Source organism: Hyperolius riggenbachi, chromosome 6 (assembly GCF_040937935.1).
Source record: "Hyperolius riggenbachi isolate aHypRig1 chromosome 6, aHypRig1.pri, whole genome shotgun sequence".
Lineage (NCBI taxonomy): Eukaryota > Metazoa > Chordata > Amphibia > Anura > Hyperoliidae > Hyperolius > Hyperolius riggenbachi.
The window spans coordinates 139,377,829-139,399,101 of NC_090651.1; the positions used below are offsets into that span (position 1 = coordinate 139,377,829).

General features: G+C 41.6%; 1 protein-coding gene, 1 long non-coding RNA gene and 1 pseudogene across 4 annotated transcripts in view; 1 reads left to right on the forward strand and 2 right to left on the reverse strand.

Annotated features, from left to right (window-relative positions):
* LOC137521145 (uncharacterized) overlaps positions 1 to 18,009 on the reverse strand; it is a 38,694-nt gene extending 20,685 nt beyond the window's left edge. Inside the window, exons 1-3 of one of the 2 annotated variants that reach the window (XR_011022059.1) lie at positions 17,929 to 18,009; positions 16,711 to 16,788; positions 4,321 to 4,523 (exon numbers count right to left, since the gene is read on the reverse strand). This is a non-coding gene — a long non-coding RNA (uncharacterized lncRNA). Of the gene's footprint in view, positions 1 to 4,320; positions 4,524 to 16,710; positions 16,789 to 17,928 lie in introns of those variants that run through there. The other variant, XR_011022060.1, reaches the window with a different exon arrangement.
* LOC137521144 (glyoxal reductase-like) overlaps positions 1 to 21,273 on the forward strand; it is a 219,118-nt gene that overhangs the window by 105,003 nt on the left and 92,842 nt on the right. For both annotated transcript variants that reach the window (XM_068240002.1, XM_068240003.1), the window contains exons 3-4: positions 14,254 to 14,355; positions 18,133 to 18,224. In XM_068240002.1, the coding sequence (XP_068096103.1) occupies positions 14,254 to 14,355; positions 18,133 to 18,224 (194 nt within the window). The remainder of the gene's footprint in view (positions 1 to 14,253; positions 14,356 to 18,132; positions 18,225 to 21,273) is intronic.
* On the reverse strand, positions 19,096 to 19,267 carry LOC137523227 (U2 spliceosomal RNA; annotated as a pseudogene).

Sequence of the window (21,273 nt, forward strand, 5' to 3'; positions counted from 1 at the left end):
CGTTTGTTATTTTCCGTATCTCCTCATTGTATGATTTGCTGTGCCTTTGCTATCCTCGTATTCTGTTCTGATCTGCCTTGTGTCACTTTTGGCAACCGCCTTTCTTGCGGTTGCGTTTCTGTTTCTTATCTGCTGTTGTGTGTGCGCTGTCGCGGGGTGGCGACTAGATTGGCGCACACACATACAACCTGTCCCTTTACTCGTTCTCATTCGCTTCTCTTGCGATTGCGTTCTGCGCTTCGTACAATTCCTGTCTGGCATCTGTGGAGGTACAGAGGATTGGTTCCTCTGCACTCCTCAGCGCCATCTGCCGACAGGAATTTCCCTCTACAGGTGCGTAGCACCTTTTGCTGGGTTCCTGCTATTATACGCTTGAGGAGGATTTCCGCCGTATCGGCCCACGCGTTGTGCGCCGATCACGGAGAAAGTTCCACAATCGTTACATAAACACCTTGTAATCGGTATTAAGGAGAGCTATGGGACGATAACTACCGCAAGCCGTCTCGTCTTTACCTGATTTCAGAATAGCACTGATGAAGGAGTGACCAAAATACTGCGGGCAATCTAAACAGTTCATCAGGTTGTTAAAAAGTCTGACCATATACGGTGCCAGGATGTCTTGGAAGGTCTTATAGTAAACATTAGGAAGCCTGTAGCCACACCCACAAAATAACAAAATAACCAATTAACCCTCTTATTAACAGCCTTTTCTCTGTATTTACCATGGCCGGTTCTAGACTTTTTGCTGCCTGAGGCAAACTTGTGAGGATTTACCCCCCCCCCCCGATTTGGAATGATCGCACCGCACCCAACAATTTACTGTTCTAACATAACATGCTGCAGCTCAACACAATAGCACACTGGCTGGCTGTGAGTCTGTGACAAACAAACTGCTCACCCTCAGCCACTCCATTCCCCTCAGGAAGGTACACACAGTACAAGAATTCTGCGCCTGATGCAAATGTTTCACCTTGCTTCATGAGAGAACCGGCCCTGGTATTTACCATTAACTTTTCTTTCTAGACCAAGGAGAATAAATACCGAAAGCAGAAAAAATGTACCTTAATTTTAGAATTAAATAAGTATCATCATACATTTAGATACCAACATCATTTAAAGAGGAACTCCAGTGAAATAATGTAATAAAAAAAGTGCTTCATTTTTACAATATTTATGTATAAATGATTTAGTCAGTGTTTGCCCATTGTAAAATATTTTAAATCCCTGATTTATGTTCTGACATCACATGGTGACATTTTACTGCTGGCTAGCTGCTGCTTGCTGTTTTGGCAGTTGGAAACAGCTATTTCCCACAATGCAACAGGGTTCACAGACAGGAAACTGCCAAGAGTACGTACTCAGAATTTCTTTGTGGGAGGGGTTTCACCACAATATTAGCCATACAGCGCCCCCTGATGGTCTGTTTGTGAAAAGGAATAGATTTCTCATGTAAAAGGGGTTATCAACTACTGATGGGATAAAGTTTAATTCTTGGTTGGAGTTTCTCTTTAAAGAGACACTGAAGCGAAAAAAAAATATATGATATAGTGAATTGGTTGTGTACTATGAATAATTACTAGAAGATTAGCAGCAAAGAAAATATTCTCATACTTTTATTTTCAGGTATATAGTGTTTTTTTCTAACATTGCATCACTCTATAATATGTGCACACAACACTCAGCATTCAAAATGAGTCTTTCAGAGCAGTCTGTGAAGTAATGACCTCTCCTCTAGCAGAGGAAAAGTAAATAGTCCAGGAACAGTTGAGATAATAAAAGTCAGATAACAGCCCTCTCCATGACTAACTTAGTCGGAGAGCTTAATGGCTTGTTTGCATAGAGATAACAACTGGAGTTTCTCAACTCTTCCTGTACTGGAAACAATTACACTGATGTATCTGATCTTAATGTTTTATTTCTTAGCTGTGCTACACATACAAATCATAATATCATCATTTTTTTTTCGCTTCAGTGTCTCTTTAAGTGAACTGGAACAATGGCTCAATTCACTAAAACCTGTTCGGTAATATATAATAGGTCAGTAAAATACCACATTCAGTATTTTAGGCCTGTGGCCTGCTGGCATCGCTTTTCTATGCGCCTGTGATATGTAAAGCTCTTGCTAATGTAATGCCTCAGGTGTTTTTTTTTTTTTTTTTGTCAAATTACATCCCTCATACACAGCATTATATTAGCAAGAGCTTTTCAAATCTCATGCGCTTAGGAAAGCACTGCTAGTGGGTCCCAGGCCTTAGACTTTTTTCCCCTAATTCACTAGGATTTTCACACATGCAATAATAGTTTTGGTAATTTACCGAAAAACATGACTTCTGTTCACTAAGACCTGTTTGGTAAAAAGTCTAACCAGCTGTTGATTAGTTCTCGGCAGCATGCTGTGTTTGCTACAGTGATGTTCTCCCACTTCTGGCCACAGTTGTGATGATTCTTCTGGTACAAGGCCTAAAACATGAGCCCAAGTTGCTACTTCTGTCCTACTAGAGTAAAAGGTGTCCTCAGTGTCCATTTAGATCTGCATGCATCGTCTAGTCCCTCTTATTCTCTGTATCCGTCTTTCCCTGTTCACCTCTATGAATGTGCCCTGCTCCTGCACCTTGTGTACAGTTTATTTTTTGATGTCCCACCTGGCAGCACATTGGTTCCAATGGGGTGAGCAGTTAGACAGGGTGGCTCCTCCTATTGGCTGGCTCCTTTTACCAAATGCTCTAATCTTTTGTGAATTAACATTGACTGAGGTATTTACCACACAAGTTGGTAATTTACCTCACTAGTCTGTAATTATACTTTTTAAAAGATGTTCAGTACAATTAGCTGTTTTCTGCATTACCAAATGCTGTAATCCTTAGTAAATTGAGCCCTTTGTGCACTCTGCCACCTTGTGCTCACTTTCTCTCTCCCCCCCCAACCCTTCTCTATGCTCTCTAATGTTTGAAATTTCCCATAGAGAAAAATGTTCCTACACAAATAGCTTTGTGGTTACAGACATGGTATGGTAGACACTGGATTGTGAGCCTCTCAGAGGGACAGTTGATGACTTGTTTATTGCTATGTAAGGGCTGGTTCAGACGGACGTTTGGAGGAGTCGCGTTCATTGGCGTCGCGGTGGCAATGCGTTCGGGCTTTCAGCAGCGTTCGCGTTGCGTTCGGATGCGGTCGCGTTTTTTCTTCCCCTGGGGGACATTACCCGTCGCGGTTAACCGCCCCTGGAAGCAACATGTAGCTTCCAGGGGCTCCTTGAACGCCAGTGAAAATCGGGACGCGAATGCCGCGTTCGTGTAAACTTGCGTGAAAGCTTGGTACAAACGCTCCCATTCACTTGAATGGGAGCGTTTAATGCCAAGCCCCGAACGCTGGCACGCTCCACAAGCGTCCATCTGAACCAGCCCTAAAACACTGCACAAAATGTTAGCACAATATAAATGCATAACAAAACTAACATTTCCTTTACTTAATTTATATCGCATGCAGTGTTGTCTATCAGCATTAGCCACACATAATATAAAATGTTCATAACAATATTTAGAAAGTTTGTTTAATTTTAGGATCACTATCATGAAAATAGTAAAATGTAAAATGCATACATGTAAATTGTACATTTCCCCCCGAGTAAAATGCAGTATACATTACTTTTTCCAATGTGTCACTTATAGTAGGTTGAAAGTGCTGTTAGATCTGACAGATATTGGACTAGACTAGTCCATTTCCTTATGTGGGACTCTCAGTATTATCTTTAGTCTTTGCAAAAGCACTCCATGTAAAAGATCTATCCAAAGATGACAGCCAGTCTGCCTACTCATTTGCACACTATTTTGTTCGTTTGACTAAATACAGCTCAGTAAATGCTTTTGTAAATAAAGAAATACCTAAGAATGCCCCATGAGGACATGGACTGTTCTAAGACTTGACAGATCTGTCAGATTTTCACTACCTACTGTAAGTGACAGTGACATAAGAAAAAAGTAATTTTAAGTGCATTTTAATCTGAAGGAAATGTACATTTATGTCCAACTCCAATGAGTTCTGGTTCACTATGAGCTTGCTGGTTAGTCTGTACCTGTGTATGTATTTTAAATTGTACTATTTTTCACGATAGTTGTCCTTCAATTCAGTATTCTCTTTGGTAAGTCTAGAGAAGTTCTTTAAATCTGCACAGATTCACCCCATTAAACATTCTCAGTGTTCGTGTCTATTGAAGTGTGCTTGCTAATCACAGGTTTATTTATACCTGCTAAATGTATTGTGTCATTAAGACCACCCTCGTTAAACGAGCAGCGATGTGCAATATATTTATGTATCTGCACTTTCTGGGGTTGTAAAAAACAGGGAATATAAGATATGAACTTGTTTCTTGTGAAGACAAGCCGTGAAATGTCCCTTGTATCCAGCGAGGGGAGTGCGTCAGCAGAGACAATGGAGGCGCACCAGATGACCCCGCCAACTGTTCAGGCACTTCCCAAGCTTCTTCTGCTGCTGGAGAGGAATGCTGTTTGTGGAATTTCAATGACCTTCATGAAAGAGGCAAGAGAGGGAAGGGATTTTGTTAGAACTCTGATTGAATCTTGCACATAATCAGCATCTGACATCAAAATTCCATACGCTGCTTTTAAACTTCTAGACAGAGATTTATCACGGAGCGCTTCATTTTATGTAACTAAAACTCTCCATGCAAAGCTTGCTTTATTTGTCATGTGGGAGTAGTCAAGGTAATTTTTATTGGATTTTTCAACAAAAAATAACATTGCCAACATAAGGCATCATCAGCATATATCATAAATTATTACATTTATGACAGATTTAGACAGGTCTATGTAACAATAGGTCTACAAGAATAATAACAGAAATATTACAGAAATATTACATCTTCTCATTAATATTGATATAATCAGTTGCAATTGTACATATTTGTTAAGTAAATACCCAATAGCTGTTGTATTTTAACATAAGGATCAGAGTTAGTTGGTTCAATTGTTATTGTTGAGTGTGGAGCAGGACCTGCTGGGATACTGGGGAACGCCCTGCTAAGTACCCAGCATTCGCATCCAAAATACAATACTGATGTATAGAACTAACTCACTGAAAAAAAAAACTATAAAGCTATATATGTAGAGCTATTCAGTAGTTTACTTCTTGGCATGTTTATTATGTATAGATAACTTAGGGGATTCTTGAAAGAACCCAAATCTATAAACATATGAGTCTGATAACTACTAATTAAATTTAAGAACAGGGATAACAGGGAAAAAGGTGGGGTAGGAAATTGGCATTGCCCAACAGGGGCTTTGTAGTCGAGTATAACTGGTATGTACTTATTTTACGTTGTTTTTAAATTTGTTGTTATAAATAGTGCATCTTATATAAGAGAGGACAGGACAGTAGGGACTCAATGAAGGGATATTTGTATGTTTCATTGTAGTCATTTTGTATGTCTTGGTTGTGATACTTTCAATGTTCAGATAGTTTGGAATTAGGAAACAATAATGGCCACCGATCAGACCTCCAAAGGAACTTTTCTAGTGAACCATATCTCAAAGCCCAGGATTTTTCAGCAATTAGCTGGAATTCAACAATTTTGAGTATTTCTTCAATGTTCAGTACAGTCTGTGATTTCCAATTATCAGTAATTGACATCCTGATGGCTATTATAACATGGCTGATCAGAAATCTTTCCTTCGGAGGTAGGTCACAAACTTTGATATGGAGTAAACCCATATGAGGTGGAATATATGATAAACTCATAGGTAGTTTCTTTAGTAAAAGTTCTATTGATTCCCAAAGGGGTCTAATCAGTGGACAGTGCCAGAAAATGTGTTCAATTGAACCAACTTGACCACAATTCCTCCAACAAAGAGGGGAGGTCTGGTGATCAAATTGTGCAACTTTGTCAGGTGTTAAATACCAGAGCCAGAACATCTTCAGTAGGTTTTCATGGTGTGAGGTGCAATGTGAAGAAGATTTGAGATATTTAACAGCTAGCTCCCAATCATCTTGTGAGAGATCCATTTGTAGCATTGATTGCCACTTTTTCAGTTGCCATTTGGGTATTTCTGTTCTATTTGAGAGGAGTGTTCTATAACGAATAGATGTCCCTTTCTGGAGAGCATTGTGGGGTTGTAGTAATTTTGAGATGTGTGGAGGGAAAGAAATTGGATTAGGAGAATGTCTTTTAAGGAAGTGTATGATTTGATGATATTTGAATATATCTGATCTGGGTATATGGAACTCATTGACTAATGCTTCAAAGGATTTAAATTGGGTACCATTGTATAGCTTTTCCAAAGAATCAAGGCCTTTCAACACCCAATTGCTAAGTGAAAGGTTGCTGATTGTTGTGGTTAAACTAATCAATGGTATTGGCAATTGTTTAGACAAGGGATCCGTAGAGCAAGTTTTAACCATTTCTTTCCATATTTTTAAAGAGTTTGTTATTGTGGGGTTACTTATGTTATGTTTAGTTTGCCATATCAAATGGGACTCTAGTTGGGTTTTGTATGAGCGGGTTGTGAGATGATTTTGTTCAGTTTCCATCCAGGGTTTAGATAATTTGTTTGTCCAAATTGGTCTCGTCTGATCCAGTACAGTGGCCTTATAATATAGTTCCAGATCAGGTACTCCTAAACCCAATTCAGACGAGTGCATTGTTAATATATTGTTAGAGAATCTGGGTTTTTTATTGGCTAAAATAAATGTATTGGTCATCTTTTGGAGTGAGAGAAAGAACACTTTTGGTACTTTAATGGGTAAATTTCGAAAGAGGTATAATAGTTGGGGGGAGTATAAACATTTTAAATGCTGCAGATCTTCCCAGCCATGAGAACTCAAATTTTCCCAGTGCTTCCAATTTTGTCTTAAGATTTGCTATCCAAGGGGTGTAGTTTGTTTTATATAATTGGGAAGTATGGGCTGTAAGGTAAATGCCCAGAAATTTTAATGAAGTGGAGGACCAGGAGAATGAACTATTGGATTTCAGTGTATTCAGTACTGTCTCTGAAATATTATATGGGAGGATTATAGTTTTTTTTTTCATTAAGTTTGTAAAATGAAACTTTTGAGAATTCTTGTAATTCTTTTACAACATGTTTAAGAGAAGTGGTTGGGTTTTGTAAGTGGAGCAATATATCATCTGCAAACATATCTAATTTTTCTTCAGAGCTATCACATTTGATACCAACTATATGAGAGTTGTTTCTGATTTTTTGTGCCATTGGCTCTAGTGTTAAAATGAATATGAGTGGGGATAGAGGGCACCCTTGGCGGGTTCCGTTAGTTATGTTAAAAGGAGATGATAATGAACCTGAAGCAGATACGATAGCTGATGGATGGGAGTATAATGCAAGAATGGCTCTATGTATAGGCCCCACACAACCAAATTTGGTTAAAACACTAGACATATAACCCCAATGGACCCTGTCGAACGCCTTCTCAGCATCCAAAGAGATAAGCAGAGAAGGCGTCCGACAGGCCTCCACTCTATGCATGAGCGACAAGACCTTGCGAGTATTGTCACTGGTCGTTCTGCCCTTAACAAAGCCTGCTTGGTTGGAGTGTATCAGTTGTGGAATAAAAGGCATAAGACGATTGGCAATTACTTTGGCATATATTTTAAGGTCAGTATTTAAAAGAGAAATCGGTCTATAATTGTTTGGTTCAGTTTGATCTTTCCCCTCTTTTGGGATAGTGGTTAATATAGAGACTAGTGATTCTTTGGGGAATGTACCTGTCATAATGACCTCGTTAAACATGTTTGTGAGAGGAGGGATCAAGATATTGGAATATTTTTTATAATAATTATTGATAAATCCGTCAATGCCGGGAGCCTTATCATTTTTTAGAGATTTAATGGCTGCTTCAACTTCTTCTTTTTGAAAACTGTTATTGAGTTGTTTCTGTTCAATCTCTGATAAATGGGGAAGGGCAACACTATCTAAGTACCTATCTATGTCTTGTTGGGAGGGTTGTATAGTATTGGGGTCTTGATTCAAGTTATATAGTTTCTCATAGTACTTTGCAAAAGAATTTGCAATATCATTCGGGTGGTGTGAAATTAAATCAGTAGTTGGATGTTTTAATTTGAGAATTCTTTGTTTGATCCTGCGACCTTTAATTTTGAGAGCCATAGACTTTCCTGCTTTATTTCTATCTGTGTATGATCTTATTTTGAAGTCTGTTTGCCAACTCTCATATTGATGTTCCAATAAGTTTTTGAGCTCTTGCCGTAGTGATTCTAGCTGTGGGATTAGATTAGAGTTTTTATTATTGTATATTGAGTGTTCCAGATTTTTGATTTGTTTTAGTAATTCCTCAGTTTGTATTTTTTGTTTCTTTTTAAGTATAGCTCCATATTTTATAAAAATCCCTCGCATGAAGGCCTTGTGGGAACTCCATAAAGTGGTATTGCTCACTTCTTTATTGTCATTAGTAACAAAGAATTCTTCAAGGTAATTTTTAATGTAGGGGGAAATGTGTTTAGAGTTCAAGATAAAATTGTTCATTCTCCAAGTTCTCATACCTGTGGAGGGGTTGTTAAGAGTAATTTCTACTGTCATTGGAGCATGATCAGACCATACTCTTGTTCCTATATTAATTGTAGAGATTAGAGGGAGGGAGAATTTATCTACTAATATGTAATCAATTCTAGTGAAAGATTGGTGTACTGGGGAATAAAAAGTATAATCTCTTTCACCCGGATGGAAACATCTCCAAGAGTCGTATAGTTTATTAGATTATTCTGTATGCTAGCTGGGGTAGTTTTCCTCATTGCAGAGCAATCTAAGGATGGGTCAGCAACTGCGTTAAGGTCTCCAGCAATTAGAAGGTGGCCCTGAGAAATATTAGAAATTTTTTTCAAATATTTGTTTAAAAATAAAATTTGGTGCTTGACGGGAGCATATAAGTTTGCTATTGTGTATACCTGGGAATCTATCTTGCCCGTGATTGCCACAAATCTTCCATTGTCACTATTGTGAACTGAGATAATCTCAAAACCAAGATTATCTTTTACTGAAATACATACACCCTATTTTTTCTTAGTATCCAGGGTTGAGTGATGAATAGTTGAGAATGAATGTATTTTAAATTTAGTGGCTCCTTCTTTGTTAAGGTGTGTTTCTTGTAAGCAGATTATGTCTGCTTTTTCATCTTTTATTAATTTGTGTAGCAGGTAGCGTTTCCTATGTGAATTGACTCCCCTTACATTGAGTGTTAGCAATTTCAAGCTATTTAATATTATAGAATAGTTTTGGGTACCAGTAATCTTTAAACCTAAAGATGCACATTTTGATACATAAAATAATGAGTATAATGAGTATTAAAGTCTTATACCATTGAGTCTCGACAAACCTGTAGGAAGGAAAAGAGGTTAAAAATAGAAACAACCGCCAGACAATGACATGTCTAGTATTCAAAGTATATGTAAAGTGAAACAAAAAGAACAAATAGGTCAGGATAGACCCAAAAACACAAAATATTATAATGAACCAATGGGCCAAAATAGGCCATAGACCACAGCAGTGGACAAGAAGAAGGGGCCCATTAACCTCAGAGAGGTACTCAGAGGGAATGAACCTCATGGGGGAAAGTTTGTGGTGAGTAGCACCATATCAAGTATACCCTCTAAATGGGACTGGGTAGCTGATTATATCAGAGTGTTGTTGTCCTTGGATGCTGCTTCTTCAGACCAATCCATCTGTTGGGATCTTGAGGAGGATCTAGGAGGTTTGACAATCCTAGGCTCAGTGATTTTGATCTTCCATTGATGGAGGAGCTCAAGTCCTTCTTTAGCCGTTTTCAAAACATGTAGTGTTCCTTGCCTGTGGATCAGTAACTTTGTGGGGAAGCCCCACCTGTATGGGATCTGTGCATTCCGTAGGGAAGCCGTCACTGCACTAAAATCTTGTCTGGCCTGTAGAGTAGTTTGAGAAAGGTCAGTAAATAGTGTAAGGTCCTGGAAAGGTGCTGGAAGCTTCTGTCCTCTGCGAGTGGCTGCAAGGAAGGCCTCCTTAACATGGAAAAAATGTATCCTTATTATAACATCTCTTGGTATTTTTTCTGGCAGAAAGCCCGGTTTGGGTAAGCTGTGGGCTCTGTCAATGACAAGTTCATTGTCTGTAAGATTAGGAAGTGTCGCTTTAAGAAGTCCTTTAATATGGCACATTAGGCCTTCGTTTGGGATAGATTCAGGTATGCCTCTAATCTTGACATTATTACGCCTATTTCTATCCTCTGATTCTGCCATTTTTCCCTTTAACCACTTCACCTCTTCAGTCAGCTCCTCATGTGCCTCTAGTAATTCATTATGTGCTGTAGTAATTTCAGCTAGCTTATTCTCTGCTCTTGTGATTCTTTCATCTGATTCAGTATTCATTTATAAAAACAGATTTGTTATCATTTTTATATCAGCATGAATAGCACTTCTGAAAGAAAGCATGAAATCTTTTAAAAAGCTTTGAGTAATAAGTTGTTCTGAAGCAGGAAAATGCTCAAGAGGATCAGAGGATTCTGTGTTAGTGAGAGATTGGCAGATTTCAGGGCCCATCTGATTTTCTGGTATATCAATCTTTTGCCTGGATTTAGCAGGGCTTCTGGCTGAAGGGGTGTCTGGGGTATCTATATCGCTGTGCTCTGGGGTCCTCAAGACTTGTCCTGAAGTGAGAGAGACGTTTTGTTCAGAGATCTGTTGCAGCTGCTGCTGTGGGCTGAGCTGTGTGTTGCTATGCAGAGACAGTGAGAGAGCTCTGTGTACAGCAGCACGGCGGCCATCTTTGATTTCTGTATCAGCATTGGAGAAGTATTCAGATACCTTGCGAGGTTGGGGACTATTCTTTTTCCTTTTGCTTATCATAGTGAGGTACTCTAGAGTCTCCCCAACAATCCCCTGAAGTTTGGAGCCAAAACGAGGGTTTCAAAGTATACTTTGAGCCGCTGTATTAGGTGCCACCTGGAGAGCTGCTAGGCTATGCTACCATGCAGCTCAGCGTCCAGACCACGCCCCCGTCATGTGGGAGTAAAGCCTGGTCCACAAAAGGTTGATATTGGAAACGTGATCTTCGGATCCAGCATTTGTCTTGTGGGAACCTCTGCGCATACATAAGTGGTGTCTGTTTGGGATGTGTGCTTGGTATATCATTCTGAGCCTCAGCTGTGTGCTGTTACTGCACTACTTTTATGGCTTATGTCATTTGATGGACGTTCGTTTATCAGCTGTGCAGCATTGGCAGTAATGTGTTGAAAACCTATCACAGATTAGACATAAACTATACATGGCCTCTTTATTCATTGTTGTCTTCTTTGCACTATCCAAGGCATGATTCAAAGTTTACAACATTTTATCACTAAAGATAAAAGGAATTAAATAAGTTCCAATGGAAGCAGGGCTGTGGAGTCGGTACAAAAATCATCTGACGCCAACTGCTACTCCTCAGTTTATGAAGCCACCTACTCCAGGTACTCAAAATTGCTGCGGCGACTCAACTCTGACTCCTTAGTCTCTTAACAGGGCTGAGGAGTTTGTACAAAAATCATCCGACTCCTCAGTTTATGAAACCTCAGACTCTGACTCCTCAACACCAACTCCACAGCCCTGCCTTTAAGGGGGCCTTAAAAAGGCATTTTATTGAGAAGGTGTAGAAATATCACCTGGGAGAAAACTCAGGAGAAAAAGTTAATTGAATAGGGGCCAATGGCCCATAGTGGGGCTGCCATAATTGGTGGGGTTACCACTTGTATTCCTCCAGACCAATGAGGAATCACGGCAGACACTTAGACTTATACCCTATTAACTTTTCTCCTGAGTTTTCACCATGGAGATACTTTCAAACTTTACCAGACCAAAATACCTTTAACCTCCCTGGCGGTTTATTTATTTTGCCAGGGAGGCTGCAATGTGGTTTTTTTTTAATTAAAAAAAAAATATTTCATGCAGCCAACTGAAAGTTGGCTGCATGAAAGCCCACTAGAGGGCGCTCCGGAAGCGTACTTTCGATCGCCTCCGGCAATCGAAAGTAACAAGATAGGCCGCAATGAGCGGCCTATCTTTTTTCGCTTTCCTCGTCGACGTCCTGACGTCAGAGCCGCCCGATCCAGCCCCTAGCGCCGGCCGGAACTGTTTGTTCCGGCTGCGCTGGGCTCGGGCGGCTGGGGGGACCCTCTTTCGCCGCTGCACGCGGCGGATCGCCGCGGAGCGGCGGCGATTGGGCAGCACACGCGGCTGGCAAAGTGCCAGCTGCGTGTGCTGCTTTTTTCAGAAACGAAATCGGCCCAGCAGGGCCTGAGCGGCGACCTCCGGCGGCATACCCCGAGCTCAGCTCGGGATTACCGCCAAGGAGGTTAACCCTTACATCAAGCAAGAAATTACTCAAAATATGTTTAACATTACTTTTTTACCTGCTTTTTGGTACTTTCTAGTGCTGAAAAGTAATTTCAAAGAGAAGATGAAAAATTATCTTAGGAGAAAATTCAGGAGAGAAGGTTAATTAAGGCCCTTAACCAGTTCGGCCTATCTGGACGAGTAAGTTCATCCAGATAGGCTCTGCCGCTGCCGCCGCGTGGTGCGCGCGATCGGGAGCACAATCGGGTGCGCTCCTGCGCGTGCTCCTGCCGCTAGCCCCCCGATCAGTGAATTGGAATATAATTCCCATTCACCGATCTATCTTCTCTGCAGAAAAACCGACACTTTCTATTGAGAGAGCACAGTATTTCTGCCCCCAGGAAACTTCTCCGTCTTCTTTTAGTTCCTGGATGCGAGTTCGTTCGCATCCAGGACTTTGACTGTGGCCATCTTGTGGCCAAATAGTAAACTGCACCCACATACATTTTTCAATAAACAATTATTTTATTTTACATTTAAAATTAGTGGTTTCCCTCCCAGACTAAAAATTACTCACATACATTTTTTTATTAAGAAAAAAAAAATACAATAAAGAAAAAACAAAAACAACATAATTAGTTACCCAAGGGTCTGAACTTTTTAAATATGCATGTCAAGAGAGTATGTTATTATATTATTTTAAATTATAAGCTTATAAGTAGTGATGGACGCAAATTGAAAAAATGCACCTTTATTTCTAAATAAAATATCGGCGCCATAAATTGTGATAGGGACATCATTTAAATGGTGTAATAACCGGGACAGATGGGCAAATAAAATACATGAGTTTTAACTACGGTAGCGTATATTAATTCCAAACTATAATGGCCAAAAACTGAGAAATAATGATTTTTTTTCATTTCTTTCTTAATCTTCCTGTTAAAATGGATTTAGAAAAAAATAATTCTTAGCAAAATGTAGCACCCAAAGAAAGCCTAATTAGTGGCGGAAAAAACAAGATATAGATCAATTCATTGTGATAAGTAGCAATAAAGTTATTGGCGAATGAATGGGAGGTGAACGTTGCTCGGATGCATGAGGTTTTCGGCACTGCGGTGCTGAACCGGTTAAGGTAGCCATACACTCATCGATTTCCTCACTCGGTTCCTTGAAGATTTGATTCATCTACTGGGAATCTATTCTCCCAAATGTCGGAAAATTTAAAACAATTGGGCACGGGCAAGAGAATTGACAGGTCGATGGTCTATAGCTTTGCACTGCATTGAACAGTGCAACTCTGAAGTTCGATCGATCTATAAATAGATTTCCTGCTGGGATCTATTGGAAATTTATGTGAAGTGTGTGGTAGGAAACGATTTATTTCGGATTGATTCTTTTTAAAAAGGAATTGATTGTTTTGGAACACTGGGTGAACTTCTCTAAGTGTATGGCCAGCTTTATCCTTCTGTCAGTCCTGCAAAAATAATTGTAGATCTTTGCTTCTGACTCCCCTCTAGGGATTGATTTCTTCTGAACTAATTATTTTCAGAAAGGAATCAATGGTTCTGGAACATTGGATGGAAAGCTATAAGTGTATAGCCAGCTTTAGTGAGCAGATATATACTGGTGGTTGGAAAAAATAAAAGCTTTGGCTTTTGCTGTGGCTGGATAGTGTACTAGTTAAGGGCAATGACTCTGATGCAGAGGGCCAGGGTTTGTATCTTGTTCAGTAAGCCAGTAAGCCTGTTCAGCAAGCCTGTTAAGTAAGCCAGTGAGAAGACCATGGGCAAGACTCCCTAACACTATAGAGCACGTCCTAGTGGCAGAAGATCTAGCGCTTTGAGTCCGCCAGGAGAAAAGCACAATATAAATGTTCTGTCCTTGTTTTACAGTTTTTCTTGTAAATGATAACCAGATCTCTTGTACTTTTCAAGACCTGTATCTGATGCACTGGCCTGATGCTAATATTCCTGGCAAGAGCGCACGGGAAGGACGAGCGGAGACATGGAGAGCTCTAGAAGATTTGTATCAAAGAGGTGAGGAACATCATCTTATCTTCTCCAATGTGCCTCTCATTGCTTTTGGAAAACATGAATGATTTGTTATGTTGTGTGACACTGAAATGAACCATATTGCTCAGTTTATTATTTTATTCTGCACTGGCAGAAAGCAATATCAGAAACATCTATATATTGCCGTAGATTAGTATGTAAATTCTCACTCCCAGTGATGTTAAGCTTAGGCTATGATGTCTTGCAGCCTTCTCCCCCAGAGCACTTTGGGAGATCATACAATGTTACTGCTCACTCCACAGTGATTCACCTTGCCAGCAGTAAAGATGCCAATATATCTGATAAATTTAAGAATGTAAATCTAGGTGATGGTAGATTTTACAGTGGGCAAACATTGAGTAAATACCTGTAATTTCTAAATGAATATTGAAAAAAAATATATTAAAAAATAGCATTTTATTGTTATTAGTTGTTGTCTTTTCAAATGTCAAAATACCTTAAACATTATTAAAGGGGCACTATGACAGAAAAACTGTGACATTTAAAATACACGTGCACACATATGTGTGTATAAGGTGCATATTTTGTACTAGAGTAAATTGCACGATAAATGACTGGGCCTGATTTACCGCAGTAAAATCACTGTGTGCAGGAAACGCACAGGAATTTTATTGGTACTGGTAACAGCAAGGGGGCAGCACACGTTACCTATTAGCACAGTGCTGCCCGCCTTCCATTAGTACTGGTAAAATTGCTATGCGCTGCCAGCTCAAGTGATGTAGCGCACCCCCTCCCCCCCCCCCCCCCCATTGCATGCACACCAGTGTAACTGAGCTATAACATGGCACAGATTGGTACAGAAGGGGTTAAAAATATCAGATTTTGTCTGACACTTTGATCAAGAAAGGCTGACCCTGCGCTGGACTAGATCTGGCAATGGTGCCCCTAGCGGCGAGTCCAAATATGCCCCACATAGTATTTATGGATGAGGCAGAGGACGGGGCTGGTGGCAGTCAGTGTTGAACTTAGTCCCGCACCTTGATCTTAAAGAGAATCTGTATTGTTAAAATCGCACAAAAGTAAACATACCAGTGCGTTAGGGGACATCTCCTATTACCCTCTGTCACAATTTCGCCACTCCTCGCCGCATCAAAAGTGGTTAAAAACAGTTTTTAAAAGTTTGTTTATAAACAAACAAAATGGCCACCAAAACAGGAAGTAGGTTGATGTACAGTATGTCCACACATAGAAAATACATCCATACACAAGCAGGCTGTATACACCCTTCCTTTTGAATCTCAAGAGATCATTTGTGTGTTTCTTTCCCCCTTCAGCTATCATCCACTGAAGTGTCAGGCTGTTTCTTACTGCAGAGTGCAGACAGCTCTGCCCGTATGTAATTCATCAGTATGTGAAAGCCCAGCCAGCTCAAAGGACAATTTATCCAGCTTGTAAAAGATAAGAGAGAAGAGAGAAGCTGCCCTAATCTAAATAATACACAGGCAGTGTGCATAGAGGGGCCTAGAAGTGGGAGTTCATAGCAGAACCACAACACTGAAGAACTTGGCAGCCTTCCAGACACAGGCCGACAAGTTTGACAGGGGAAAGATACATTAATTTATTACAGAGACTATGATAGTAGAAAGTGCTGCAGTAAGCCAGAGCACATTAGAATAGCTTTTGGAACTTGTAGGATGATAAAAAACAGGATGCAATTTTTGTTACGGAGTCTCTTTAAGCAGCTGACACTGTGTTGAATCTTATTCGGCAACAGCGCCCCTAGCGGCAACCATGTTATCTTATGTCGGACCATTGTCCAACATTGGGTCTATACTAAAAAAAGCCAGTGTTGGACATAGTCCAACATCGGTTTGGAAAGGGTTAAAAGAATAAAGGAAACCTTTAGGTTCCCCAACAAGGAGAAGGACAAGTCGAAAACGTGCCAACATGTAACAGCTAAGAACTATCAGATTAAAAACACTTACTGTAATTGACTGCTATATAGAAAAGAAAATAATTTACGGTGAACTTAACTCTGGACCAAATGTGCTTCTTATATGTACTGTATGTATTTAAAATTTTACAATTTTCATTATAGTGCCCATTTAAGAAAATAACCTAATGTTTTGGTCCAAAATAATGCCATCTTTCTCTTTGCCTACTCGTACGTTTATATGCCATGAAGTTATCTACAAATTCCCAGTAACTATTTTCACATATGCCCACATTCACTTCTTACTTTTGAATCCCATATTGAAGGCACGGTTCCTCACATCTGAACAGGTGTTGGTGTTTCCAGATGGAGAACTACCATACCACAAACATCTGATACTGAAGTGCCTGCCTGTGTACAGAATGTCTCCTGATAGTCAGCATTACCTCATGACACACTAGTATGGTTACGCTTTGTCTGTCCATGAAGAAGGCCAGTGCTCTCCTCCGGTCCTTGCTGTGTCCCTGAGGAAAGTGATAATTTGACCACAATATATCAATGATGGGAAGCTGCCTTGGGTAAACTGTATTTTTGTACAAACAATTCTTATCTTCGTAGCACAGTCCTTGTCAGTTACAGAGTTTTCAGAAAGCACTTACTAATACAGATAACAGACAAGACGTAGTTTTAATCAAAGAAAACTTTTATAAGTTATCAGTTATATCCACACTTTCAGCATCAAGCAGTAATTTATCATTATACCAGACAATAAACTGCTGTAAGATACCATAGTTTCTTTTCCCGTCTGGTTGTTTATTAAAGGACATGGTAAAAAAAAAAAGCAATAATATAACAGCTATCATAAGCTCGCCACAAATTTAGCCAGAAAATAAATAAAACAGAAAATAAACTTTTCAATTCTTATATTATAAATGTTATAATATGCGTAGGGTCAGCTGCATAGTGGACTAGTAAGGCTGTTGCCCTTGATGTGGGATTCAAGCATTTGGCCATGGCTCGAATCCTGGCTCAAGCTTATGCTTGTGGCAGGACAGAAGCAGTTTCTTTTAACAAAACAGCACACTTCCTCCTTAGTCTCAGGTTACAGTTAGTTTGTAAAGCTTGCAGACCCTGAGGCTTGGTTCCCACTTGAGCCCGACCAAATGCTGCCAGCAGGAGTGGACAGTGTAGTGTCTGCTCTTATGGTCCACTGTGGTCCACCTGTAGCCCTGGGCAGATGAGTTATCTCCATAGGCTAAATGGTGGAACCCATCACGCCTTTCCGGGATTAACATGGACTGCACATAAGTGCGGCCCACTTACCGCAAATGATCTCACGGATCTTTTGCAGAGTGAAGTGTAAATAGCTCCTAACACATTTCTTTGGGGTAGAATAATGATGCTCTAGTGAGGAGGGACTGGTTGTGCTGAAAGGAGCTCACTGTTACAGCTTTGTTTTGGCAGCTCTGTGAGTTCAGGTAACGTTGCTTACTCAGCTACTCAGCTTGCAGCAATATATTATTTGTACAAATACATGTCTCTCTTTCCCCACTGCTATGCTTTATGGGAGATGTAGTCTGTCTGTGCTTCACAAGTCAGTGTTTGGGCATGTGAATCAGCAATTCCGTATCCATATTGCCTGAATGTGCTGTACCATTGCTTACCACTGCAGGGTCTGCTGGCACTTGCATTTTCTCAATGGACAAAAGTAGACATGGTAAAAACGGATACATGTGAACTGGTGGAAAATCGTTGTTAGCTTCCAACTGTCTCTTTTTCAGCACTCTGCCTGTTACATCAATATGGACCTAGTGGGAGCCAAGCCTGAGTGATGTTCACTGTGACTTCTGTTACTGTTCTTCTTCCAGGAATCTGTCGTTCGATTGGTGTCAGCAACTTTCTCATTCATCACTTGGATCAGCTGAAAGAAGACTGTGATATGGTTCCCCACCTAAACCAGGTATGTGTATAATACAATACAGTGGTATTCTATAGCACTAGAAATGTATTATTATTATTTCTTATTGTAAAGTGTTACATGGTGCAGAGTTCAGTCCCTTTTCCCTTCTTCCCAAGACAGCAGTTCTTGTCAAAAGGTCTGTTGTTCATATATTTAAAGAGGAACTACAGGACCAAAACAAAAGACATTGTTTTTTTTTTGTTTTTTTTTGTTTTTTTAGCTTTCTTGGCTCCTGTTGCATGCAACAGGAGTCCCGGGTAAGCAAGGCTATTAGCCCCGTGCACGGAAAAAGCGTGAGTGCCCTAAAGCACCCCCACAAAACGTGCACGAGTAGCCACAGGCCCCACAATACAGCAGGGCCCTTCCGGTGTTCCCCGAAGGGAACTTATCCCCCTTTGCCATCGGCGCAGGGGGTACTAAGCATCCTCCTACCCGAGGGTTGGAGGACACTGGCGGCATCCTCCAACACCCGAAGGGCTGGAGGACCCTGGACTGCCCTGTGGTTGCCCACAGGGCCTGGGCCACGTGGCCATCCACATGGTCCGTGGCTCCCCCGAGAGGGAGCCAGGTGGGAACCGAAGTCCCCTGGGAACCGAAGTCCCCGGTGCCAGCAAGCTGGCCCCGACCTTGCGGCCGGAGTGATAAAAATTCCGCACTCTCCCTAGCCAAAAGGCCGGGGAGCTGCGTTAGTTGGCTATGCATATGGGCAGTACAGACCAAAGCACCCTACTTCCGCCTGAGATCTGCCACATCTCAGGTTTTTTCAGGTGCACCTGGAGCGCCACTTCCAGGGGCAGTACGCCTAAGCAAAGCCCTCAGCCATTCAGCCTCGACCATGGTATAGATCCATTCAATCAGCCCCTGAGAATTATGAACCAGGACGGACACCTTTACTAGAGGACCAGAGGTTCCCATCCCCCCTGCTCAACACATTCAAGGTTCCTTCCCCCGGGTGACCAGGCCGGGGTTCCCAGTAACATGTCTCCCAAAAACCTCAAGAACAGATACTACACTTGAGCTTAGCCAAAAGGCCAAGAAGCGATACAAAAGAAAGAGAAAACAAAAGACATTGTAATGCAGTACAATGATACTAGATTGAAGTGTCACCATATAAGGCAAGATCTTTAAATCAAACCTAGATTTATAGATTGCCCAGCAAGCTCGTGGTGAACCAGAACTCTTAGGAGTGTGAAAGGGGCTAAAAAGGACCAAAAGGCCCTCTTACTAAAATGCTATGTAAAACAGAAATGTGCTTTCTTAAAACAAAGGGTATTTGCGATTATTCAGGTTGGAGTAAGCATATGAGGGTTCCCACAATGCATCTCTTCTGAATATGTAAACCGTCCCTTTGTTGTGCCTTGGCTTTCTGCATTATGGGATACATCATATGTTCACTCCAACCTGGATAATCGCAGATACCTTCTGTTTTAAGGAGGAACATTTCTGGTTTGCACAGTGACATCCTGTTAATTGGGCGCAAAGGGGCGTGGCGCGCCGGGTGACATCAAGGAGGGGGTGTCAAAAAGGCCAGCCTATCAGGGTGCAACCACTCCAGAGTTACATCTTTCCCTACTATCCATGGCGGCCTGGAGGGGAAATAGTAATTAACGCCACCTAGTGATTGCGCCCGGCTAACGGAATAGTACCGGTTTTAGTTCACTAGTATTACCCTAATGCCTATCTTCTCACTCCCTTGTCTTTCTGCCTCTTTTCTCTCTCTCTGCCTCTCTTCTCTATCTTTCTGCCTCTCTTCTCTCTCCCCCCTGTCTTTCTGCCTCTCTTCTCTCCCCCTGTCTTTCTGCCTCTCTCTCTCCCTCCTCTCTTCTCTGTCCCCTGCCTTTCTGCCTTCCTCTCTCCCTGCCTTTCTGCCTCCCTCTCTCCCTGCCTTTCTGCCTCTCCCTCTCCCTGCCTCTATTCTTCCTCCCATCTTTCTGCCTCTCTTCTTCCTAACACCTTTCTGCCTCTCTTCTCTCTCCCGTCTTTCTGCCTCTCTCCTCTGCCTCTCTTCTCTCTCCCCTGTCTTTCTGCCTCTCTTCTCTCTCCTCTGCCTCTCTTCTCTCTCCAGTCTTTCTGCCTCTCTTCTCTCCCCTGTGCCTCTCTTCTCTCTCCTGTGCCTCTCTGCCTCTCTTCTCTCTCCCCTTTGTCTTTCTGCCTCTCTTCTCTCCCTGTCTTTCTGCCTCTCTCTCTCTCTCTCTCTCTCACTGCCTCTCTTCTCTCTCCCCTGTCTTTCTGCCCCTCTCTCTCCCTCCCATATTTCTGCCTCTCTCCCTGCCTCTCTTCTTCCTCACACCTTTCTGCCTCTCTTCTCTCTCCCCTGTCTTTCTGCCTCTCTTCTCTCTCCTCTGCCTCTCTTCTCTCTCCCCTGTCTTTCTGCCTCTCTTCTCTCTCCTCTGCCTCTCTCCTCTCTCCCCTGCCTCTCTTCTCTCTCCTCTGTCTCTCTTCTCTATCCTCTGTCTCTCTTCTCTCTCATCTGTCTCTCTGCCTCTCTTCTCTCTACCATCTTTATGCCTCACTTCTCTCTCCCATCTTTCTGCCTCTCTCTCTCTCCCTGCCTCTCTTCTCTCTCCCTTCTTTCTGCCCCTCTCTCTATCCCTGCCTCTCCTCTCTCTCCCCTGTCTTTCAGCCTCTCTTTTCTCTCTCTGCTTCTCTTCTCTCTTCCCTGTCTTTCAGCCTCTCTTTTCTCTCCCTGCCTCTTTTCTCTCTCGCCTGTCTATCTGCCTCTCTTTCTCCCCTGTCTTTCTGCCTCTCTTCTCTCTCCCATCCTTCTGTCTCTCTTCTCTCGGTTTTCTTCTCTCCCTTCTGTCTACTAACTGGTAAAGAAGGCTGCTAATATTTGGGCACCAGGCTGGGGATGTGGCTGGTAATACCTGGAGCACACCTGGCTACTTAAGCTGGGGGGGGGGGGCTAATACTGGGGCATACCTGGTTATCTGTACTAGGATACCTGAACTTCGGCCAAACTAAGTTTTGGGACACATTTGTCTTCGGGGGAGGGGGGATAGTTGCCCCTACCTATATTGGGGGCAACTATTCCAGGCTACCTATACTG